Source organism: Phyllostomus hastatus, unplaced genomic scaffold (genome assembly GCF_019186645.2).
Source record: "Phyllostomus hastatus isolate PE091 unplaced genomic scaffold, TTU_PhHast_1.1 phas_scaffold_182, whole genome shotgun sequence".
Taxonomy (NCBI): Eukaryota; Metazoa; Chordata; class Mammalia; order Chiroptera; family Phyllostomidae; genus Phyllostomus; species Phyllostomus hastatus.
Window position 1 is genome coordinate 15,855,674 of NW_025334013.1, and position 26,079 is coordinate 15,881,752.

The 26,079-nt window shown below is 46.5% G+C and overlaps 1 protein-coding gene across 1 annotated transcript in view; it reads left to right on the top strand.

Annotated features, from left to right (window-relative positions):
• Positions 1–8,796: 8,796 nt before the first annotated feature.
• Positions 8,797–26,079, top strand: part of MAN1C1 (mannosidase alpha class 1C member 1) — a 128,413-nt gene continuing 111,130 nt past the window's right edge. The window contains exon 1 of the mRNA XM_045859630.1: positions 8,797–9,400. Within this exon, the coding sequence (XP_045715586.1) occupies positions 8,861–9,400 (540 nt within the window). The 5' untranslated portion in view covers positions 8,797–8,860. The remainder of the gene's footprint in view (positions 9,401–26,079) is intronic.

The window sequence follows — 26,079 nt, forward strand, 5'->3', positions numbered from 1 at the left end:
CCTCAAAAAAACTTTTAAGTTGAAAACCTTTTGAAAGCCCCGTGGTTTGAGTGGCCTGACACAACACATTAACTTCTCATTTAAGTGCCAAGATTTCTGCCCGTCAGAGTCGCACAGGGACCCTAGCTGATGCAGCAGCTGCCACCTCAGTCCCTGTCAGTCACCTTGCTAGAGAGAAAGCCAGCACTCTGGAGGATATGGTGCTGGCAACGAAATGCTCTGGACTAGAAATGACATGTGTCATTTCTGCGAGCAGCTCATTGGCCAGAACTAGCACATGGCTCTACTGACCACAAGGAGGTGGAGCCACCCTCCCACATGCCCCAAAGGTAGACTTCCAGAAACATTTGACAAGCAGTGCAACTGACTAGCTCAGTTTCCATCAGCTTTTTTTTTTTGTATTTGAAAAAATGCACAGGATATTAGAAAAAATAGAATGGAATCAAATAGGACATATCAGAAGCATCACAAAATTATTTTAAATCATGGTTGAGGCTCAATAAATACTTGTGAAATGTTGAAAATTATTTTTCTGCAGGGGTCACAGCCACAATGCACACATCCCCTTGGTTTTAACACTAACAAGTGCCTGCTTGCTGGTTACCTCACGTAGGGTGTTGGGGGACCCCTTTAGGGATGGAGAAACTGCCTCCAACAGCTGAGTGGCGTACCCAGGCCACCCAGTCACATGGAGAGCTGGGACGTGGGACAAGTAGGATAACCGATGGACCTCCCTCCTCAAGCCCCAGTGTTTCTTCTCTTTCACTGTCAACTTCAAATCTTCAATATGCTGGTTGTTTGCTTCTTTTAATAATACTAGCATTGGACATATACTGAATTTAGTGCTATTATTATTGCTATTTGTATAGCCAAGGAAACTGAGGCTTAAACAGATGAGGGGACTTGTCTAGGGTTACAAGGCCACCAAGAGGCAGGAGTTGGATTCACAGGCAGGTCTATGAGATCCAAGGCTCTGGCCACAATGCTCTTTTGTCCCCTGGCATATCGATCTGTTTCTAGAAAACACTTGGATGGCATAATGAATAAGGTTTGAGGGAATTTCCCATGATCGTTTGGTCCATGTGGTCTTCACCCAACAACACCTGGCTGATGCCTTGGGCCCCTGTCGCCATCCTAATCCCAGAGGGGCAGAGACTCTGAGGCCCCACATAGAAGCTGAAGCCTCAATAATCCATAGACATTAAAAAACAAACACCCGAACAACAAAAAACTCCTTGATATTAGCAAGTAGAACAAGATGGCTAAATTTTGTCAGGGTTACATTTTGGATACAACTTTATTTCTTGCTTGAGGGAGGATTGATGTAAGATTTTGGAAATGTACTTTTATGAGATTCAAACATATTTATTTTACATGCCCTTTAAAAAGTACTAGCACCATAAATAATAATAACTAACATGTAGTTCCTGCTGTATGCTAGGCACTCTGGCAGAACATTAACATGGTTTATTTCATTTAATCCTCACAATGTCAGCTAGGCACCTGTAACCCAGGACTGCTCGGGGGGCGGGGTGAGAAGAACCTTGACCCCTTACCTTAGCATGCTTGTAGAAGTGGCCTCAGCTGGGATTCTCAAGTGCTGAGATTCAGCGGCACTTCTACTGCGAGTTACTGATTTATATACTTTGATCTTTAGATTCCACATCTGCAACATTCTACCATTCAGCTGGATCGGGGTCCCCAACCCCAGGGCCGAGGACCCTAATGGTGTGTGGCCAGTTAGGAACAGGGCACACAGCAGGAGGTGAGCAGTGGGTGCAAACAAAGCTTACTGGCTGAGCTCTGCCTCCTGCTGCTGCCCTCCGCTTCCCACCACCACCACCCCCCTCCCCACCCCCACCCTCACTCCCAGTCCATGGAGAAATCATCTGTCAGGAAACCTGTCCCTGGTGCCAAAAAGCCTGGGGACCACTGAGCTGGATGATCTAGATCCTCCTGGAGAGGAGGGGCTTACCGGAGCCTGACTTCATAAACAGCACTATTATTATTGCTGTCGAGACAGGGACCATATCTTCTGAGATGAAAATCAGTGTGTAAGCTATGTCCAATCTGCCGCCCACGGGTCGCTCGCACCCCGGATGGCTAGGAATGCGGCTCAACACAAAATCGTAAATTTACTTAAGATCTTTTTTTTTGGCTCATCTGTTTGTGTTAGTGTTTGTGTATTTAATGTGTGGCTCAAGGCAACTCTTCTTCCAGCGTGGCCCAGAGACACCGAAAGGTTGGGCACCCCTGGTACAATCTGACTTGTGAGAGTGCTCACAGGGACCATGGACAGAGTATTTGAAATTGGAGCTTCCCTGGAAACTGAGTTACAGAGATTCGGTTTGGGTTGCCAGCTTGCTTACCAGGAGGAAATGAAGCAGCACTGATTCTTTTTGTCTTTGATAATATGGGTCACATTTTTTTCCATTGCTCACCAGGTACGAGATTCTGTGCTAAGACATTTACCTTTAGTCCCCATAGCACCCTGTGTGGTGGGCACTGTGGTTGTCTCCATTTAGCAGATGAGGAAACTGGAGCTTCAAGAGGTCTTGCCCAAGGTCTCACTGGTGGGAGGACATGGAGTCAAGACTCCAGACTGGTACTCTGAGCTGAGGGTCCTTGTTCTTACAACTCTGCTTTCCTTTCTTCAGCATAATTTAATGCTTATGTCATCTTTATGAGTGTGTTACTATTGATCCCATTTGACAGGTGAAGAAATCGAGGCTCTGAGAGTTCAGACAAGTTGCCCAAGATCAACAGCCAACTTGTGGCAGAGCCAGGATGCAAACTCCGGCCTCTGTGACTTCAAAGCCTTGGCTTTCGGCCGGCGTTGCTCGCCTTCGGCACTGTTGACATTCGGGGCTGGGCAATTCCTTGTGTCGTGGGGGTGGGCTGTTCCGTGCTCTGTGAGCTGTTTAATGGCATTCTGACCGCTATCTACTAGATGGCAGCAGCACTCCTCCCCAGCTGAGACGAGCGAAATTATCTCCAGACATTGCCAAATGTTCCCTGGGGGCAAAATTGCTGCTGGTTGAGAATTCTTGTTCCTGGCTGACTGGGCCACCTCTGATGCAAGGCTGGGGACTCGGGCGAGAATTGAAAGGAAACTTTCATGATCTTGTAAGTCTGAGGGCAGGTGCTCTGGGCTCTGTAATCCTGAAATGGGTCCAGCTGTACGGCGAGGTATTGACTGCAGCCTGCTGGCGTGAGCCTAGGACAGCCGCAGGGCCTTTTATCTGGGGACTGACCTGGCGTGCTCTCACCTGGCAGGCCCCCGTTCATCAGTGTCTCTCCTGCCGGGGCTTGAATTTATCTGGAGGCCATTAAGGAAGCTGCCTGATGATTATCTCTTGGCTCACTTGGCTTCATTTCTAGTCTTCTATTCTAAATGGGACTAATGACCATTTGAGATTCAGATTCCATACCAACTGGCCAGCACCTCCTCGGGCAGACAGGAAGCCCAGGGACTGAGTTCACTGCTCCATTTCCAACAAACGCCACCGCCCCCAGGCAAGTTGGAGACCTGGGACTCTGGCAGATGTCTCCCTCTAACCACATCCAGTTTCCAGTCATCGCCACCCACCGCATCCTATCAATTTTGGATTCTAAATATGATTTGGATTCTGCGACCCTGTCCATCTTCACTTCTCCAGTCCAAGATACCACAGACTTGCAATGTCCTCTGGAAGGCACCCACTTTGTTCACTCCTGCCTCCTAGGTGGTTTCACACTGCAGCTAGAGTAGCCTTTTTAAAATGTTAATATGAATCCACCCACCCACCCACCGACCCCTACACTCCTGCCCTAAATCATTCAGTGACATTTCCTCTTTCCCGTCATTCTCTCGACTGCAGATGTCCTGGCTTGTCTGTTCTCTAAAGCATCATGTTCCTCCCCCACCCCCCACCCTAGGGCCTTTGCATATTCGCTCCCCTCAACCTGGGTGTTCAATCTCTCTTAGCTTAGGTAACTCCACTCATCCTTAGGGGTGTCTTCCCTGACCACTTCTCAGCCAGTCCAAGTCTGGGTCCAGATCCGGTGTTACATGTTATTATAGCAGCATTTCATTCTCTTTCCTCGCTTATCTCAGCTTGCATACTTATTTGGAGGTTTGCTTATTTGTTTTAACTCCTCTTCCCCATGAAACTTTAAGCTCTGCAATAGAAACAAAGTATCTATTTTTGCTCACCATTATCTCCTTAAAGCCTAGTGTATTGCCTGGAACATAGCTTTATACATCCTTGTTGACTGACTGAATGAGCTCATACAATCCAACAAGCCTGTGGTGATTTCACCTGGGGCGAGTGTGCTCTTTCCCCCACCCTGACCTCCTGCAGCACCTGCTCTCGTGGTGTTAAAAGGTGCAGAGCGATAGACTCGATAGACTCGGAAAGACAGAAGGGGCTCTGGAGCCTGACCAACTGGGTTCATGATCCCCCCTCTGGCACTTCTCTTCTGTGTGACATCAGGCAAGGTCCTTAACGTCTTTGTTTTAGTTTCCTCTCCTGTAAAATGTCAGCAATAATAGTACCTGCCTCATGGGGTGGTTGTAAGGATCAGATAAATAAGATTCTATACCATGTTTGTATGAGGGTTTCACACCTAGTGAGTGCCCCATTAACCTTAGTTATTATTAATATTATTAACAGAAAAAGCATAGATTCCGGGGTTAGACGAATGTGGTTTTCTCTCAGATTTATCATTTATTCTCTGTGTGTCTTTCAACAGGTCATGTCATGCTCGGGAACCTCAGTTTCCCCATCTGTTAATTTGGGGTCTCAAGGCCGACTTCAGGGAGGACCATTGTGAGGGTGAGATAGGATGAGAGAGGAGGACCTGGGCTAGGGCCCAGTGCTGGGGTTCCCTTCCCGACAGGCTGAATCCGTCCCTGTTGCCTTTAGACAAGCAATTCCCTGAAGATCGGCTTCATGTCTGCCTTATTTAGGGCTGTTATGCCAGCCCCTCTGTAAATGGCACATAATAGGTGTTCGATAAAGAGTACTTCACTAAATAAATGGATGAATCAACAATGACAGGGACCATGCCTTGCTCATCATTGTGTCCTCCCGAGACTAGTGTGATACTTAGCATCTAATGTCAATAAATGTTTGTTGACAGAATAAATAGATTTTTAAAATAGCTTTCATTTCTGTGCCCAGTCCCTTTTGAGTTTCTGAATTAAATTGAGAAAGGTATTTGTTAACTGACTCTTAATCTCTCTGAGCCTTAATGTTCTTATGTGTAAAATGAAGCTATGAATAGTATGTGCCTCATAAGATTATCCTGAAAAATAAATGAAGCAATATGCTTGATACATAGAAAATGTCAGTTCACTATTATTCCCCTTCCTGAGCCTCAGTTTCCTCCCTTGTGAAATGGGCGTCCATTCATTAGTTCATTACTAACCAAATATTGTGCCCACATGCAAGGCACTGTAGTTAAGAGCTAGGGCAGTGAGAGAGGTGAACGAGCCATGGTCCCCGCCATGAAGAATTCGGTGTCTGCTGTGGGACACACATCAACAGTAGAAATCCAGTGAGAAAAGAGCCGAGGTATGTGTAAGGTCTGTGGGGTCTAGGAGTGTGGAAATGGGATAGGCACCTCCAGAGTTTCAGTGAGCTTGCTGGGGAGATTGTAAAGGTGTGGGTACTACCAACTCAGTGTAATCACCCAATGATATTGGTTGGAAATGGAGTTGTCTCCTCGGGGCTCTGGTTTTTATAGCCTGAGTGTGTGGAAGGCATGTTAGTCCTGCTGCAGCCCCGCTTTCACCCTGATCACCAGCATACCACAGATTGGTCCAGGTGTCACCATCACTGTGAGCATCCAGTTCAGACAGACAAGTCCTTCTGAGGCTCAGCCTTGCCTTCCTCCCTTTCTCCTGGGTCCTAGCTTCTCAAGGGACTGAACAGTGACTCCCCAACTCTTTTGATTTGGAACAAGGCAAGGTGCCTCTAAAGAATGCTGAGTTCCTGCCTGGTTCTCCAGACACAGGCCTGCCCCTTTCAGAGTGAGAAGATGCTTAGGCAGTGGGGATCAGGAGAGGCCAGGCCAGGTGTCTGGGCTCCTGTATCCAAGTGGATCACATCCTTGTCTCTGAGGGGACCAGGGAACTGACTCCTGCCAATCAAACTCATTACTGAAACATCTGAATTAGAACTTCTGGGGTTGGGAGGGGTTATTCAACCCAACGGCCAAATTATTTGCACCTGTTACCCAGACTAGCTTTTTATTTTCAACTGAAAGAGATTTATATGCCAAGGGTATTTAAATATCCGGGGAGGGTCTGCTGTCAGTGGCCTGACCAGAGGTATAAGGATATCTGAGTCCCAAAAGCCCATCGGTAGCAGGCCTCAGGGAAGAAGCAAGATTTACGAGGTGAGAGTCGCCTGGGCCGACTCTTCTGTCAGGAAAGTCCCCCCTGCAGTATTTTCTGTCTTGTCAATGCTGCATTTCATTTTAAATTGCAGCTGAAAGCAGATATTTTCCCTCTTGCCTATTACACCTCTTAATTTGTTTCTCCCTCTGCTGTTATTTGTCTCTATAAAAGTGTTTTGCATGAAAGACCCACACAGCACAATGTTGCTTTGCCTTGGGTTTTCCTTCCTAACAGGAAGAAAAGACAGAGAGAGACTTAAGTGCAAGGAGGAAAGAATGAGGGCTTTGAGGTCAAGACACACGAGTCTGGGTGGTGCGTACATGTGCATGTTTTGGGGCCTGCCTGTTGTGCATCTGTGGATATATGAGTGCACATGCCAATATTTGAGCTGATGTGTATATATCTATTCATGCTTTGGTATAATCACTAAGTGTCCACACCTAAATTAAGTGTATGCTTGTGTGCAAGTACACACCCACACGCAATCTGTGAGTGCATATATATCTATGCAGAGGATCGCACAAGTGCGCATAAACACATGCAGGCACCTAGGAACCCATGCCACATGTGTGTGATCTTGTGTGCACACAGCCAGGGTCCTCTCCTTTCTTGCCCTCCTACCTTTGCAGTTAGCATCTCTCCCTGCCCGACCCAGGGGTCCTGGCCAGGTTTTGGGCTGATGGTAAAGGAAAGCAGAGCAGTGGTCTGCGGGGCTCCACTCAACACACTGTCTTAACCAGACCCAACCCTGGCCACAGTTCCCTGGCTTGGCTCCGGCCACCCCTTCCTCACAGCCTGTCACGACAGCACCTCCGCGGCTCTTGTAGAAGCTCTGGAGACTCCTGGGCAGGCCCCCAGCACCCTGCCAACCCTGGACTGACACTGAGAGGTGAGAGAGGTTACCTAACAATGACCGGGGCCCTCCAGTCTAGCCAGGTCTGCTGCCCGCGAGGGACCAACAACAGAGGGATGAACAACCAGAGTGGTGCGGGCGGGGGCAGGGGGCAGGGGGCGGGGCGGGGGGGCGGAGGGGGGTTTTAGTCGCTTCCAGGCCAGCGAACGCTGGATACTAACCAATGGGCTACTGCGGCCCCACAAGGATCCCTCCAAGACAGCCAATGACCTCCCTCCGCTCCCCACACCGCCCTCGCCAACCCCCCGCGCAGCTGGACCATTGGTGCTGATGGGATGGGGGGAGTGTGCACTGTGCTGGCTATTTGAGGGAGGGGGCGTGGCTTGGAGTCCAGTTCCCTCTCTTCGCCCTCACAGAGGCCCCACACTCCCTATCCACAGACGTGAGGCCATTGGCCTGGCTGCGGCGCCGCGGAGGTGGACCGTGGGGGCGCAGTGGGCGTGGCCTGAGGGCGTGGCCCGGTGGGAGGCGGAGCCACGGGCGCTGTCTCAGTGAAAGCCAGGCTGCGGCGGCGGAGCTGAGGCGGCGGAGGCGGCAGAGGCGGTGGAGGCGGCGGGGTGGTTGTACGCGTGGGACGCAGGCTCAGCAGTGGCGGCGGTTCAGCCTGCAGCGGCACTGGCCCGTCTGGAGCGGCCGCTGTGAAGACGCCAACTGCAGCGGAAGAGCCGCAGCCGGGGCTACGCGCTCCGCGGAGCCGGTGGTCGCCGGGAACAGGTGATCCCAGCGGGAACCGGAGCCCTCCCGAGTTGGCAGGGCGAGAACCCTCACTCCCAGGCGCAGCTGCAGCCACCCCGCTGTGGCTGATCGTGGTCGGCCCCCGGCTCCGGACTCAGGCTCGGGCATCCCTGCGCTCACGGGCACCCAGGAAGCCCTCTGCCCCGGCAGGCTCAGAAGTGTCAGCTCCCGCTGCCTGGCGCTCGCTCCGCGGAGGGACAAAGTTGTGGACGTGTCCAGATAGCCGAGTCCGGGTGCTGTCGCGATCTGGCTGGGTCAACGCGCTCTCAGAGCGCCGCTGACACACCGGCCGCTGACACACCGGCCCTGCAACTGCCTTGCCTCCCCCGCGAGTCTGCTCCCTCTGGGAACTGCTTCTGAGGCTGAAACTTTGGGCCAAAGGCTGAAGGCGGCTCGGCTCGGGGACGAGGCCTGTGGGCACCCCTCTGCATCGACAGCCCCGGTACCGCGGACGGCATGTGACAAACCCAGCAACGGCCGCAGCGCGGGAAGGCGCGGGCCCCGTGGGCTCCGGCCGCTGCGAGGAAGAGCTGCGCGGCCAGCCCTTGCGGGCCCGGGCCCTGAGCCGTGCCACCCGGCTCGCCCGGGCCCCGCCAAGGCCGCTGCGCCCCCGCCTCGGCGTGGGAAGACTCGCTCCAAACTCTGAAGGAAGTTCATCCTTTAGAGGCAGTACTAAACCGGCAGAAACTCTCAGAGACCCCTGCCACCCCGGACGGCGCCCCTCGACGACCTCCCCTAGCCGAGGCCTCTGCTGACAAGTGCCTAGACTCTGAGAGCCTCAGGGACCCGGCTGGAGCTGACCGTCCCCAGTCCTGTGCCAAGCCAGGATGCTCATGAGGAAAGTGCCCGGCTTCGTCCCGGCCTCCCCGTGGGGGCTGCGTTTGCCGCAGAAGTTCCTTTTCCTTCTCTTCCTCTCAGGCCTCGCCACCCTGTGCTTCGGGGCCCTCTTCCTACTGCCCAACTCCTCTCGCCTCAAGCGCCTCTTCCTGGCGCCCCGGACCCAGCATCCCGGCCTGGAGGTAGTTGCCGACGTCCCCGGCCAACCCTCGGCCCGAGAGCAGGAGTCGCCCCCTAAGCCGGCCCCCGCTGCGCCAGCCCCGGGCAAGGATGACCCCAACAGTCAAGCCAGTACCCGTAGCAGGAAAGGGTGGCTGCGGCGTACCCACCCCACCAGGCCACGGGAGGAGGCCACGGAGCCCCGGAGCAGCGGTGGCGAGGCCCTCAGACCCCAGGAGGGGAGCATTCCATTTAGCTTTGACTTCAACGCGTTCAGGAGCCGCCTCCGCCACCCGGTCCTGGGGACTACAACTGATGAGAGTGAGGAGCCTCAGAGCCTAGTTCAAACCCAGCGGGAGAAAATCAAGGAGGTAAGGACTTCTCCCCACCCCCAAAAGAAAAGAGCCTCTTGTGCTTCCATCACTTCCCCTGGCCCCAGTCACTCCTGATCCCTGGTCTACTCTAAGCCCCCTGGGCACACTCTGTACCCTCTTTTCTCCTCCCAAACTTCCCACCTTTATTCCTCCCTGCTCACTTTCCCACCACTGGGTTCCATTAATCATCCCCGCCCCTGAGAGGTGGTAGCTGAACCACTAGACCAACTTTCCCCCACCCCCAGACTGGTCTTTCAGTCCAGTCCCAGACCAGGAGGGTGGGCTCCACTCCTTCCTTTTGTGTAGTTGTTAGCAAGAGTTTTGTGCAGTCTCTAGCAAAGTTCTTCAACAGGCACCCTATCTGCTTGCACCGGGCCAAGGGCCATGTTCTTTCTCACTGTGTGTCCTTAAATCCTGACTTCCCCCAAACCCCTGTAGGCTCTGCTACCTGAAAACCCAGGATTTGGGGGGAGGGGAGGGGCATTTGGTGCCCTACAAGTCTTTTGTAGCCCATCTATAAACTAGAGGATGTTGTGCGTTCTTGTTAACTATTTCTATTGAGCTTTGGAAGAGTTGCACCTAATTGCATGTGATGCAGAAAGAAATGATCAGTAAGGTGGTGGTAACGTTACAGAAGCTTCAAGGTTATTGGCTTACTGAAGCAGGTCTTGGACTTGGTCCCTGTAGGTATTGTACCAGGGAGGAGTTTAGAAGGATCACTTTGACTCTGAATCTTAGTCTTAGTTTAAGAAATCAAAAGCAAACACAGCTTCACCATGGCTTGAAACTGTTGCCAAGCTGCCACTGGAACCTAAATATTCTGCTCTACCACTGTCAGAACTGTCTGGGTGAGAGGTTTGTGCTCAGCAATGCAGAGAGGCTGCAGTAACACCCCCAGGCCACGAGGGGGCTGTGGGCAAGCCGTGGGTGAGGGTCTTCTCCCTAGGAAGGAGAGAGGCTCCCCCAACCCCCTACAGGGACCGAGGGAGAAAGGGCTGCTTCTCTCTGGACTTCTCAGTTTGCTGCAAAGGAGTCAGCAGGTTTGCTGTGATTTCCAGGAGGATCAGGCAATGAGGGTCAGGACCTGCCCTGCCAGGCAAGACCTACGCAGCCAATGGAGAGCTCAGTTGTCCTCTCTTTGTCAGGCTATCCTCCCTCCCAACTGCCACCTTTCCCCCACTTCTTGTTTTTTTTTTTTGTTTAGTTTTTTTAGCTTAAAAAATTTTTTTTTATTGATTTTAGAGAGAAGGAAGGGGGGAGGGAGAGAAGAAGGGACAGAGAGAGAGAGAGGGAGGGAGAGAGGATTTGCTGTTTCTTTTATTTATGTATTTACTGGTTGATTCCTGTATGTTCCCTGACCAGAGATCGAACCTGCAACCTTGGCGTATCAGGATGATGCTCCAACCAACTGAGCTATCTGGCCAGGGCCTTTCCCCCACTTTTCATCTCTACAGTTACTCAGCCCTGCTTGGAAACTGTTAACTAGCAATCACAGGACATTTTGTGACTTCAAGACAGGAAGACAAGATGAGGCCTTGTTTTGTGTGTGTGTGTGTGTGTGTGTGTGTGTGTGTGGGCAAACACTCGCTCTCAACTTCCAAATTCTTGTTGTTATCTCAAAGGTTAATTAAAGGTTGCAGTAACTAAGGAAGGGGCATCTTTTTGGTTAAGAAACTGTTGTTGAATACTCACCCGGGCCACCCACAGCTCTCTTTCACAAATCTCCCTTTCTGCCCAGCAGACCTTCTCAGAGGGTAGCAACCCCCCCGTGAAATCACATATGATCTGCATGGATGCAGTTTTTCATGGGGTGTCCAGGGCTGCCATACATTTTCAAAAGGATCTCCAAAGGATTAAGAATTAACTACTGTGCTCTTCCAGAAGAGGTGCTTTCTGCATTTGTTTCTGCGTATGTGACCCATTTCTGAAAGCCTGGGTTTGGGCGTCGTGGCAGACTGGCTAGTGGGGATTTGGTGTTGCCCTTCTGTACAAAGACAGCCCCCTTGCTGGCAGAGGCTGCGGTGGCTGGAGGGCGGTGGGAGTTGAGAACTGTGGAAACTGTGCTTTGTGGGCGGCTGTGAAATAACATGATGGGTGGAGGTCCATGTTGGGTGCCAGATGTCTGGGTTTTTCTCTCTGGCATCTGTGTACCCCAGTAGTAGCTGGAGGCCTACTTGCATGTACCTAAAGTCGAAGTTTAATGAGCCTTCTCTTACTATCTTGAAGATGTTAAGCTCCTCAGAATGGAGAGGCCTGGACTATATAGACTGTTATGTTTTGAAGCCTGTTGCCTCTTCAGGCTTCCTGAATTTGGACCTCAACCCCCCTCACCCTCCCAAACAACCTGAGTAATGTGGGGCGGAGTTTTTGGTTTATCTCTTAAGCCAGAGTTACCTTCCCTGGTGTCCCACCTGCTGGGGAATGCATGTGGTTATTGCTGGAGAATGTCTTTATTTCTTCCTCATTTAAATGTCTATCTGTGCCATGCCCAAGGGTGGATCATTTCCGAAAGGTGCCTGTTTTAATAAAAGGGACTGTTGCTTTCCTCTCTGGCTTGTTTATTTCCAGACATGGATTGATTAGACCCCAGGAGCAGAGGGGGAGCTGGCATCAGATAAAAAGGGCTCTGTTCTTATAAGATGAGGTTTTTTAAAGTGAAAGTAAACACCAAGAGAGAGTCAGAGAGAGTGATAAATGAGAGTGAATGAAGACTGAACACCTAGGCTCTAGATGGACGAGGTATATTTATCAACATTCTAGTTTGAGGGATGAACATGGACACTGGGTCTGTGCTGATAAGCTGGGTTGGAGCTGCATGTTCTGGGTGTTTATGCATCAGGAAGCAATCTGTCACTAGAACCAACGATTTCTCCTCACTTCGCTGTGTTAGAACTTTAGGAGGCGATGTGGTGGAAAGGGGAGACCCAGAGAACATGGGTTCGACAGTTTAGCTCAACTGTCAAGCTGTCAGACTCAGGGAAAGTTACATCCTCTCCTTCCTGGACTTCATTTTCCCTTCTGTAAAAGGGGGTGAGAGAGGGGAGAATAGACCGGTCACACACACTCTTGCTTCTGGACCTGGCCTCTAAGCAGACTGCCAGTCTGCTCAGGAACTTCACAGCAGATGGGCTTTCCCCAGCTCTGCCTTCAACGTGTCTTAGTTCCACGACGTCAGGGACAGCAGTGTGCTACCGTTGATGGTGTTCATTGCTGTATCCTTAGCACCTAGTCAAGAATAGGTATTTACGGAGTTAAGTTAATTATCCCTATCACCCATACTGGGTTTTAGATGTGGGGTTGAACAGTGACAGGTTCTCAGCTTGGGATCATGAAGAGTAAAGGGTTGGAGATGATGGAAAATGGCTAACATTCTTCCCTTTCATATCTGATGGTAGTATAGGAAATTATTATTAAAATTATTATAGAGACCTTGGCCATAGGCAGATTTCTGATGGATTTAAGTTCAACAGACTCTTTTCACTCATGATAAGAGTTGGGAGTATATAGCTTGTCAGGATTACATCCCAATGAAAGGGTTCAGACTCTCCTGGTTCCTATCAGTGATGGTTGGTAGTGCTCTGGGGAACCTCAGTTGTCCCTTCCAGGGAAAGGGGCTTTTATTAAAGGGGATTGGGACAGTGCAGTATCTGGGACAGTGAGGACACAGCACTGGAGTGCAGCTAGCCCACATGAAGAATGTGGATTAAAGTTCACCCTCATCCTATCCCCTCTGCCCTCACACACCACTGTATGTGGCAGTTCTACATAAAGAATCCAACCTGGGTTCAAGTCCCAGCCACACCATCAGCTCCAACCTAAGGGGGAAATTCCTATTGATCACTGCACCTCAGTTTTCATGGTAAAACGAACAGACTGGCATTTAGAAGGTTCTTACTTCTCCCTTGCTCCTACCTGTTTACTGTTTTCTTTATGGATCTGATCCACCCAAGACCTAGAATAAGGTGTGACACCTAGCTGGCTCAGATACCTGAATGAGTGGCCACAGTAAAGATCTATAAACTAGCAGTTAAGGTTTCTGGTGGCAGAGGCTGGTCCTTCCTCCTAGGATACCTAATTCTGAGTCTCAAGAGTAGGAGCCCACAGCAAGGTTTGGGGGCTTAGCAGCTCCATGTCCCAAGAGGTCTTTTAGAAGTTGCAGTAATTTCCCAAGTGCAAGTTTAACTTGACGAGAGTAGGGAGGGGCAGCCATGAGTAAAATCTCTCAGGCCCGGATAACAGGCGTCTGCAGGATGCCCGAGTTGTCCTGAAGTGCCTGCGATTTGGCAGGGAGTGCCCAGGCTCTTGACTCCCGTACCTGCTGCCTTAAGCCCCCAGGGTATTGCTGGTAATGATATGTGGCTGTGTCTGAGTAAGTCATCTTGGCAAATGCTCTTTGCTCCCCATTAATGGGCTGGTTCGTTAGTCATGTGTGGTTTCTCTGTATATCTGATTTATCGCTGCTCGTGCCAGGGCCAGGTAGGGAAATTAAAAGGCCTTGTGTTCTTTATAGCATGTGAATCTGAGCCTGTGAGATGTTCAGGATAATTAATATCAGCAACACCTCGGATTTAATAGCTTTCCTTTGAAGATGTCTGTTTAAGTTGCAAATCCATTGAACATCTTCTCCCCCACCCCCACATCCTTCAGTTTTACTCTTGTCCTGCTCTGTGGTACATTAAAACAGATAGAAATACTAGCCTGTAATAACTGGGCAGGTCACTTGGGAGACCCTTAGATCCTAAGCCCAGCCACATACCTCATCCTTTTTCCTTAGAACTGAGTACTCTAAGGAAGGCTTAGAACTTGTCCCTGCCAGGTATACGCCTTAACAGCCGCAGGTTGGGTGCATCTCTACTTTTATTTTGAGTTGCGCCATCACTTGGGAGAATTAGACGCAGACATTCCAGGAGCAATTGCTTCTCGGGCCTCACATCCCTGCCTATCTTTAATGTTTGGTCTAGAAACAAATAATACAATGACTTTTAAAAGTCAGATGCTTATTTCACATTGTAGTTAGCAGGGGGGTAAGAATATAGATTCCCCTGTGGTTTTCAGAGTGACTGATTTACATCTAAGCGCAAGAAATGCCTTTTCTCTAGCTTTCCCCGAAGACCGATCCATTACTCCACCAAAAATAAATATTGTGATATATATCACACATATGTTGCTCAAAGGGACTTACATCTTTTCTCTTATTGAAAAAGATAAATCAGGCCACAGATTGGAAAGCCGAGTGCAGGAGAGCTGTTTGGTCATCTGGATGGGCACCCAGCCTTGTGGCACTGCCTCTGCCTCTGCCTGGGGAGGTGCTGCCTCTGCAGCCCGAGTGGAGTCTGTGTTAAGGGAGGTGGTGGGGGCTTTGGGAAATCCTCTCCCTGCCTGGCTTTCATGGGCAAGGTCAGGAAAGCCTTAGCCAGGAAATGACTGACAGGATTCAGAAGAGCAGTCGCCTCGGGTGAATTCATGGGCATTTATTATATTTCTCTAAAACAGGGGCTATGCACAGAGCTGGGATGGATGTCATAAACCAAGGATTATTGTTATTGTTCCAGTTCTGTACACCTGCAGTCCAAAAAAAAAAACAACCAGGCTCTTTCAGACCATAATCCCTGGCTCTTGGTTTCCTATTACCCTGGGGCCGAGGCCTTTGTATAAGTGTCTGCATAGTTTGGGGAAAAGAAACAATGGACTTTCTTAGTTCTGTATTATCATGGCAGATCGCGGTAAGAAACAAACCTGAGACTCAAAGAATTTTGAGGACTCCAGGACCTAAGTCCCTTTCCTCTTCCCTCCTTTGCCCTCACTCAGCTCTGGGGGCTAGTTTATAGCTGGGGCAGCATTTTGGTTCTTTAAATGCAGAAATCGCTGTAAGCCATACCTGCTTGTCAGTTTCTCTATTCCTGGAAAGAACAGAAGCCGGAAGCCACAGACACCAAAGCTACAGGCTGTGGACTCAGTGTGGTGGCCCAGCTGTAGGTGTTTCTTCCCCTGTAATAAAGCTGTTTTCTAAGATTTGGGTTGAGAACTCCCCAAACTCGGCAGTCAGGTGGTCGGAACATCTTGTACTATAAGGGGTTCTGAGTATTCTCTTAACTCTGAATTTTCATTAATTGGAGACCAGGGCAATTTTCCATCTATTTTAGTGCAGTGCCGTTAGTGGTAACTTTTGCAGAAGAAACTTTGGCATACTGATTAGTGTCCTTGTTAATAGAAAAGCAATATTTGTGCTCTTATCTGGCATGCTTTGGGAGTCTGCTGCTCCACAGGTGAGCCTTCTAGGCAAACAGTTTTCACTACATAGCAACCATTCTCAGTGACTGGAAAATAGATTTGCTCCCTCCCTCCCACCTCTGCCATGACTTGGGGGTCACCATCAAGTCTGCTGTGCAGTGCAGCCGTGTTCTGTAGGGCCTGGTCAGGTGTGTGGATATGACTGTCCTCTCCAACGCCTGTCCCTTGTGTTCTTATATTTTGTTTTCCTTCATGACAACCCCGTGATGCAGGATGCCATCTACCTATTTAAATATAAATATAACTTCTATATGGAGCAAAGTGCACAGATCCTAAATATATAGTTTGCTAAATTTTAACAAACACAGAAAGCCACCCCCTTATCAAGAAACCCCTCCCTTATCAAGATGTGGGACACTTCATCACCTCAGAAGCCCTCTCTGTTCCTTCCCAGCCAATCCCCCATTGTCCGCCCCCAACCACTGTTTTGGTTTGCCACCGGAGACCAGTTTTGTCTGTTCTAAAACTCCACGTAAACGGAGTAGTACCATCTGTGCCTTTTTGTGCGAGACGACTTTCGTCTACGTTGCATCAATACTTCATTCCTTTTTGTTGTTGAGGGGTATTCCGTTATATAAAGAAACCACAATTTGTTTCTCCCTTTACCTGTTTTTGGACTTTTCAGCTGTTTCTAGTTTTGGCTATTATGGATAAAACCTCTTTTGTGTAAATATTTATGTTTATAATAAACTGGAATCGTTTCTCCAAGTAGTTAGACCATTTTATACTCCCACCAGCTGGTGAGGGTTTTGCATCTTCAGCAGCACTTGGTATTGTCCACCTTTTTAAGTTTAGCCAGTCTTGTCATGTGCAGTGATATTTCACTGTGATTTTAATTTTTGTTTTCCTGTTAACCATTGATAGTAAACATCTTTCATGTATTTATTTGCATTTCTGTATCTTCCTTTTAAGTATCTATTAAAATACTCTGCCATTTTTGTCAAAAAATGGGATCTTAATCATTTTATTGAATTGTACAAATTCTTTACATGTTCTAGATATAGGTTCTTTATAGATATATGTGTATTTGCTCCTATTCTATGATTTATCTTTCCATTTTCTTAATGATGTCATTCAGAGAGGATGTTTTACATTTTAATGAAGTCCAATGTATCAATATTTTCTTCTTTTTAAAAAAGATATTATTTATTTATTTTTAGAGAGAAGGGAAGGGAGGGACAAAGGGAGAGAAACAGCAGTGTGTGGTTGCGTCCCGCATACCCTCTGCTCAGGACCTGGCCAGCAACCCAGGCACGTGCCCTGACTGGGAATTGCACCGGCGACCTTTCAGTTCGCAGGCCGGCGCTCAATCCACTGAGCCACAGCAGTCAGGGCCAGTGTTTTCTTTTATGGTTATTGTTTCTGTGTGTACTTAAAAAAAAAAAAACCTTTGTCTACCCCATGATCACAAAGATAGTCTTCTTTTAATCCCAGAAGCTTGATTGTTTTCATTTTTACAGTTAGGTCTTCCTCTGCTTCCAATTAATTTTTATATGTGGTGTGAGGTAGGGGTTAAGGCTCATTATTTTCCATTTTGATGGTCCAGTTGCTTAGCACTGTTTGTTGAAAAGAAAAAACTTTATTTTCCTTGTTGAATTGCTTCAATGCTGTGTTAGTTTAACCGACTTGGGTCTGGCAGAAGTAACACCTGCTTGAGTGTGGTTGGAAGGGTAATAATATGGGTGTGATAATTTATAGTTTTAATTTGAACATTTCACCTAAAATGTCATACGGTATGCTTGAGTGTGATATTATTATTGTAGAATTAAATGCTTATGATTTTGTAATAAAAGATTTTATAATAAAAAAAGGGGCATTATTTGTGCCAGACCTTGTATACATGTGGTTCTGTTTCAGGACTCTTTTGTTGTATTGATTTATCTTTACGTTAATTCATACTGTCTTCATGCTGGAGTTTTATAGTATTAAAAACAAATCGTGTGATTCCTCCATCTTTGAATTTTTTTTCAAGATGGATTTGGCTGTTATAGGTCCTTTACATTTCTGCATACATTTGAGAACAAATTTATCAGTATCTGAAAAATCCTGCTGGGACTTTGATTGGATTCTTCTTGAATTTATAAATCAAATTGGGGAGAATTGATATCTTAACAGTATTAGGTCTTTTATCTAGTATCTCTTTCTATTTTAGATTTTCTTTAATTTCTATGAACAATGTTTTATAGTTTTCAATATAGAGGTCTGAATATCTTTTGTTAACTATTTCTCTAATTATTTTATATTTTTATGCTTTTGTAAATTCTTTTATTCTCTATTTTTTAAATAATTTTTAAAAGATTTTATTTATTTATTTTTAGAGAGAGGGAAAGGGAAGAAGAGGGAGAGAAACATCAATGTGTGGTTGCCTTGCCCATGCCCCCTACTGGGGACCTAGCCTGCAACCCAGGCATGCGCCCTGACTGGGAATCGAACCAACAATCCTTTGGTTTGCAGGTTGGCACTCAATCCACTGAGCCACACCAAACAGGGCTATAAATAGTATTCTTTAAATTTTTATTTTTCAGTTGTTTGTTGCTAGTATGTAGGAATACCATGGATGTTTTTGTATATTGACCTTACATCATGTGACTTAATTAATTGGTTTATTAATTTTTTGTATATGTTTTAGGATCTTTTTTTTTAAGATTTTGTTTATTTATTTATTTTTACAGAGAGGAAGGGAGGGAGAAAGAGAGAGAGAAACATCAATGTGTGGTTGCTTCTCACATGGCCCCCACTGGGGACCCGGCCCACAACCCAGGCATGTGCCCTGACTGGGTATCAAACCTGTGACCCTTTGGTTCACAGCCTGCGCTCAATCCACTGAGGTACACCAGCCAGGGCTGTTTTAGGATCTTTTATGCATATAATCATGTTGTCTATGAGTTAAGACAGTTTTATGACTGGCTTTGATAAAGCATTATGTTGGCCTCATAAGGTGAACTGAAAAGTGTTCTCTTTTCTGAAAAAGTTGTGGAACTCTAATATTACCTCTTTCTTAAATGTTTGCTAGAATTTACCAGTAAAGCCCTGTAGGCCTAGCAGATTTGTGTCTGTGTATGTGTGTGTGGTTTTAAATTATTATTTCAATTATTTTAAGAAATATAAGGCTGTTGGAACCTCTGTGTTTTGTGTCAGTTTTGTCAATTTTACTTTCAAGAAATTTACCTGTTTTGTCAAAGTTGTGGAATTTATTGGAATAACATTGTCTTTACAATTCTTATTTTCCTTTTAATGTTTGCAGGATCTATAGTGTTCTCATTTCATTCTCAACATTAGTAACTGGTTTTTCTGTTTTAAAAATAGTTTAGTTAGCCCTGGCTGGTGTAGCTCAGTGGATTGAGCACAGGCTGCAAACCAAAGCATCACAGGTTTGATTCCCAGTCAGGGCACATGCCTGGGTTGCAGGCCACAGCCCCCAGCAACCACACATTGATATTTCTCTCTCCCTCCCTTCCCTTTCTAAAAATAAATAAATGAAATCTTAAAAAAAATCTTTAAAAAAATAGTTTAGTTAATAGTTTATCAGTATTACTGATCTTTTCTAAGAGTCAACTTTTGATCTTATTTTAAGTCACTTTTACATTTTATTGATTTTAACTCTTTATTTCCCTCCTTCTGCTTACTTTGGCCTTATTTTATTCTCTTTTTCTAATTTCTCTATGTAATCTGACAATCTGCCTTTGTCCACTTACCCTCTTCTAAGCTTTATTGTGTTGCTGTTATATATTTTACTTCTACATATGTTTTAAACTTCCTAATACAGTGGTATTATTTTTCCTTTAAATAGTTCATTTTCTTAAAGCATAAATAAATTCGATTCTTATTATTTACCCATGTATTTACCATTTGTAGTGTTCTTTATTCGTCTTCATCCCTTCGTGTATGTCTGAGTTTCTGTGTATTATCATTTTCCTTTCAGCTTGAAAAACTCTGAAACATTTCTAGTAATGTAGTTGTGCTGGTAACCAACTCTTGTGGCTTTGTTTATCTGAAAAAGCCTCTATTTTGCCTTAATTTTAAAGGAAATTTTTGCTAGATATAGAATTTTAAGTTGACTTTTTTCCCTTCTTTACATAAAATACCCATTGTTTCATAACTTGAATTGTTTCTGAGGAGAGGTTAGAATATATTCCCTTCTATATAGTTTTCCCCTTTCTTCTAATGCTATGAAGATTTTCTGTTTATCTTTAGTTTTTAGCAATTTGGCTATGATGTGCCCAGTGTGAATATCGTTTTCTATCCTTCTTGGGGTTTGTTGAGCTTCTTGGGTTAATATTTTTTTCCATCAAGTTCAGAAATATTTTGCCTATAATTCTTTAATGATTTTTTATCCCAATCTATCTTTTTCTTTCTTTTTTTTTTAACGATTTTATTTATTTATTTTTAGAGAGGGAAGGGAGGGAGAAAGAGAGAGAGAGAGAAACATCAATGTGCAGTTGCTGGTGGTCATGGCCTGCAACCCAGGCATGTACCCTGACTGGGAATCGAACCTGAGACACTTTGGTTCGCAGCTCGCGCTCAATCCACTGAGCTACGCCAGCCAGGGCTCCAATCTATCTTTTTCTTTCAGAACTCCGGTTACAAATAAGTTAAATTCCTTGATATTTTCCTTGAGGTCACTAAGTCTCTATTCATTTTTTTTACTCTTTTTCTCTGTGCTTTGGTATGGATAATTTATATTACCCCACCTTCAAGTTTACTGAACGTTCCTTCTATAGTGACCAATCTGTTATTAAGCTCACCCAGTGAATTTTTTGAGTAATTTTTTTCTTTACTTCTAGAATGTTAACTAGGACATTTTCTTTGCTGTCTTTGTTTCTCCAATATTTCCAGCCTATGTACTCATTGTTTTCATATTTTCCTTTAAATTCTAAGGCACATATATATAAAATAGGTTTTCAAAAGCCTTTGCTGTTTCCAATATCTTTGTCATCATTGGCTCTGTCCCTGTTGACCATTTATTTCCAATTGTGGCTCACATTTTCCTACATTTGTCTACTCATTTTTAAAATTTTGTGGCAAACATTGAGAATGCTTCTTTTTTGAGATTCTAGACTTGTCTGTTTTTGAGCACTTTTTCTTCCCCTTACTGTTAGACTGTCAGCTGTCACTGCCTTTAGCTGTCAGGATACCTGCCTCTTGCTGCCTTATTCTCTCCTCTTCCTATTTTGCTATTTTGTAACCTGTAGTTAGCTAGGAAACCACTCAATGTAGCTTATTATCATTATATGTAAAGTACAAATACACAGACTTTGAGTAGCTCTCTTAAGACTCCTGAATCAAATGCACAGACTTTATGTACATATTGTAGTGTAGTTTAGATATTTAAAGATTTGTATTCATTTTTGGTAATTAATATTAGATGCATGAAATAGAATTTGTGTTGCAAGCATACCCCAAATAGAGACAACAGTTCTCAAAGGGGCTCCTAATTTCTGGTTGATGTCATTTTAAGTTATTTGTGCATTTTTTGATTTTCTGCTTTTAGATGTTAGGAGAAATATTCATTGATATTTGTAATGTTGCAGCCGCCTCCATTAGTGTGACTTTCATCCTAGGATTTTTTAACATGTCCAGAATTTTCTCGGGCTCTTTGCCTTAAATCTAGTTATGACATTTTAAAATTTGGTTTGTAAATCCCCACATTTAAAAAGAGAGAGAGAGAGAGAGAACTGTTTGTGTACGCCAAATAGCTGAATTACTGATCAGAAGGCAGGAATGTACATTCCAAGGTGCATCTGTGAGGTCTGATCTCTTATTTCTCCTGATTCAGGAAAGTTCAGATGAAATAAATGTGGTTATCTTATTGAAAAGATACTTTAATTGCATTTGTTTCATTGGGGTACTTGGGGGTTGAATAACAGTTATGTCCCATGTTTAAGACCCTTCTCCCCATTTTCACTCCTACAATGAGCTTCTCAGAGGTTAAATCTACACTTTGCTGATCTCCTGGGAAGACATTTTGGCACCTTTCCGTTTTTTCTCTACTTGTGTTCTTGACCTAAATCAGCAAATCTTCCTCCTTTCCAAACTCTTTCAGAAGACACTCTCCATGTCTGTCCATGTCATACCTTCCAGAGTTCCGGTACAGTCTTGGTTTTTAATTATGAGAACCATGAGAAAAGAAGACTTTAGCTTTTACTTTCAGAACTGGAGCTTTTAGAGAACAGCCTATCAAATACAACCAATTTTGCTACTAGAATATAAAGAAATCCTCTATGAGAAATGCTTGTGTTTTGGCAGAAAAATAGAAGCTTGGTCTAGAGACTTCTAGCAGTTTCAGATGCAGGCCTTTCTGGTTGCACATAATACAGGGGGTGGAGACTTCACACGGATGTCTCTCAAAGGTGGTCTTGTATAAATATCCTCCCGATGTCTGATTATCGATCTTTGAGTAGCGAAGAATGGCCCCAGAGTGGTGCTGGTCCAGATGGGACTGAGGGAGACAAGCAGCGCTAGACTTCCTGTGATTAAGCACTGGATTAGATTAAAGCATAATAAGATTGTCGGTGCTCTAACGTAAAGTGCTCTTAAAACTGGCTCCAGTGGGAGCAGAATTCCAGTTTGTCAGCCCTGGAGTTTGAAGTCTTCTTACATGTTAGGAAATGGTTTCTGACTCTCTGGCCTCTGTGTTACCCCTTGTCTTTTACATCCTGAGGGAGACTCTCCAGGGGGTCTGCTTTGGAGGGAGTCAGGGCTGATGTCCACCCCCTCATAGATCAGATCAGTACTTCTACCTGTGCGTGGTGTTCGTAGCAGAGCCCTAGCTTCCCATTAAGAATTTAGCTGATCCCCACGATAGCCCGTGGCCCACAGGGCATGCACTGTAATTCCATTTTATAGAGGAGAGAAGGAAGACCCTGAAAAGGAAATGACCAGCTTCAGGCCCTGCCCGTTGAAACTGTGACGCACTGACTTGAACCTCTTCTCCCTACTCTGAGGTTGACATTCTTTCCATCACATCATCTGAAAGCTAATGTGTGGTAACTAGAGGAAGAATTCGCTTTGGGATGGAAGAAAGCAGAAATTGTCATAGTCTTGGCAGGTATTCGAAAGAATTTGGTCTCATTAATCTTTAGAACAGGGATTTTAACTTTTATTGCAATTTGGAGCCCCTAGGAGATCTTTGTAAATACCGACGCCCAGTTCCTCCCCTAGAGAGTCTGATTTCATTGGTCTGGGGTAAGGCCTAATCACTGGGATTTTTAAAAACACCCCAGGTGGTTCAAACATACACCGTGCTTTAGAACTAACCTATGGCAGTTTGGTCTGCACCTGAGCCATATCTCCGTTCTGGCTAGATTTCCCTTTCACTCACATGTGGGAGAGGTTGGAAACTTTCTGTATTTATTTAGACCTCAACCAGGACTGGGGAAGACAAAATGAGCTGGGGAGAAGACTCAGTTAACACTGAGTTTTCTGGAGTTAAGAGCATATGCTGTTAACATGATCAAGAAAAGCCATGCATTTATTAAAACTGTAAGAAAAAATATTGAAAACACCAACTGTTGAGCCTCTGTTATACACTGAAGGTTATGAGCTGAAGGAACCGCAAACAAATCTCTGGCTCTAAGAAATCTTATAGTGTAACATTGTCACATGGCTGAATCACTTCCCGCCACATACAGATGTATAGAGGGAGAGAAGCATTGGTTAGCGGCATAAATATTTGCCTGGCCCACCTAAATCTCTTTAGGGGAAGCCGGTGGGACAGAAACATCTGAAATGAAAATAGTTGCTTGCCCAGAAGTAGATTTCCCAAAAGGCCATCACCCTCCTTCCTGTGGCTGCCCCTGCCACTCTCCCGCTAACAGAGCAGCCTTTTCACATTGCTACTTGGGCCTTAAAATTGAGTCACAGATGCTCGGGGAAAAAGAGATATTGAAGAAGTGCAAGAGCCAAACCCAGTCCCAGGTATTCAGATTCACAGCCACGGCGTCTGCAATTTCATATCGTCTCTACGTTGCCAGGAGCTGCATGTGACTTAACCTGAGAATTGCTGTCCTGGGTTGATCAGATCAAATCTATTCAGGCCATTTCCAGGGGAAGCTGCAGGAGGTGAGAATGCATGATATATTAGTGTGGGTGTCCTCCCCACAGCTTAGTGACAGCCCCCTTGAGAGCAGTTTCCATGCAAAAAAAACCTTTGAATTCTCAACTGGTGCCAAGTTGCAGTCTTTCTTCAGTCTGGCCCAACTATTTCTAGCAAATTCTTTGGCCGATGTGGACTATAGAACAAGTCCATTCTATGCTAAACTTATCCCATTCGGGCTTCAAGGGGGTGGATTTTAACATAGGAGCAGTAATGGAGAGTCAGACTTCAGAGAAGAATTTTCCTTCTATTGTTAAACCTCCTATTACAGCGTGCGTACTCAGAGGCCTCTGGCTGCAGGAAGCAGTGACGAGGATGGAGCCTGGCAGATGGCTGTAGCTGTGGCTTCCTGGAGGCCTGTGTGGGGAGACTATTGTTGGTATATTGGTTTTCATTTATGCACTGGTCTGATTTCCATCTTCCCAAGGTACCCAGACGCTACGGTGATAGATTGGCTGGAAACGAGTCATTTGTCAGGGTTCCACGGGGGCCACAAGTTTCCTACCCATGTGCAGTAGAGTCTAAAATGTTTAATTGGATGCTGAGGCATTTCTGCAAGGGTCTGTTTCCACCGGTTCTCCCCAGTGGGCTCCAGTCCTTAGGTTGGAGAGGGTCCGGGGCCTTTCCGGGCCCAGCCTTCTCTCCCCTCATTTTTGTCTTGATATAATCCTCAGTCCTACCTCCTTTTAGCTGCTGGTTTCCCTGCCCCGCCCCTACCCCCCCCCACTATCATTTTTGTTCTAGGGAAAGCCTTCGTGTGACTGCCAGAATTTGCAGAGCTGATTCGTGTTGGAAATCTAGTTGTCAAACAGGTCCAAACCAGACTTTATGAAATAATGTAGTTGAACTGATAGTAGTGAGAGGAATATTAACAACCTGCTGCTTATCTGTCTCGTTTGAGTTCAACTTTTCCAGAGAACTTACGTTGTTCTGACTGCGTGCCAGACAGTGCGCTAGAGGCTGAGGAGGCGAAGATGCGGCTTCTGCCCTCAACAAGTATGACGTCTAGTTAGGGCGCGACAGACAGGACACAGTGTACACGGTTGTAAAACCTTGAAGGTGCCAAAATAAAGGAGTGAACGAAGGGCTGGGAAGTCATGTCAACTTGGTGTGGACTTGGGGGAAGGACGGCACTTCAGGCAAATGTGGAGAGTACTGCGGCAGTGGGCTTGCAAGGAAAAGCAAGGAGCTCCGTGCACCGGGTCTGGGGAGGTGTCGTAAGGGTGGGTGTGGGGGGTGAACTTTGGGATGGTGGAGGTTTCCACCTGGGGTAGGTGGAGACACCAGCATTTGGGGATAAGGAGAAATCCAGGGAAGGGGAGAACAGTTGAATTCTGGTCGTGATAAAAAATGGTACACTTGTGAAATCGAGGTGGTCAAAGGGTGGGTTTGGGACCAGTGTGGGTGCTGGCGCAGCAGCGCAGGTTTACCAGTCATCTTGTGGTGTGCCAGGGGCTGAAGGCGTGAGCACAAAGCTATTCGAGGAAAACCTGGGCTGCAAGGCACGGGGGGCAGAACCTTCAGAAGTACCAGTGTTTTAAAGAGAAAACAGAGATTTGGGGATAAGGTCGAGTCAGGTGGCGGAGGGACCAAGAGAGCCGTGTCCACTCTCCTTTTTCCTTCCACCAGCTGGTCTTTCACACCTGGTTGCCCCTGGAGCCTGGCGAGCAGTTCTTGGCCTCATATAAGCTTTGCACCCAGTGCCTCTCCTGAGGGGTCTGTCCTTAGTGTTTCCTCCTCCCCACCCGCTCCCAGCTCCAGACGGCTGTCTTCCCTTGTCACAGATTCTGTAGCTTTCCTTCCCTGCTGGCATCCGGGAGAGAGTCTCCCCTTTGTTTCCTGATGGGCTGTCAGGACTCACCCTCAGACCTCTGCTAAGAAGAGCTGGTCGCTCTGAGCTGTCTGCTCTTGACTTCTGACTGAGAGCCAAGGAGCCAGCCCGGGGGGTGGTACGTGACTTCCTCTGGCCTGATGCTGAGTGAGCCCAGCCTCGTAGCTTGCTTACTCCTCGTCCCAGCAGACACGCAGAGCCATTCCTGCGGCTCCTTTCTGGAAATGGGATGTGAGCATCCCCGGCCCGGCTGCTCACTAAAGATTCGCAGGCCAGCTCTTTCCTCGGCAAAAGAGGCAGCCACGTGCGGTGGGAGAAGGCACGGTTTAATCTTCGCTGCTGTCAAGGAAAGTTAGGAACTGTGGAGAGGTGAAGGTGCATCTTGTCTTTTCCCAGTGACCACAGTAGCAGACAGTGGCCAAGCAGATGCCACCACGTCCTTCTCGGCTTGTGGCTGGA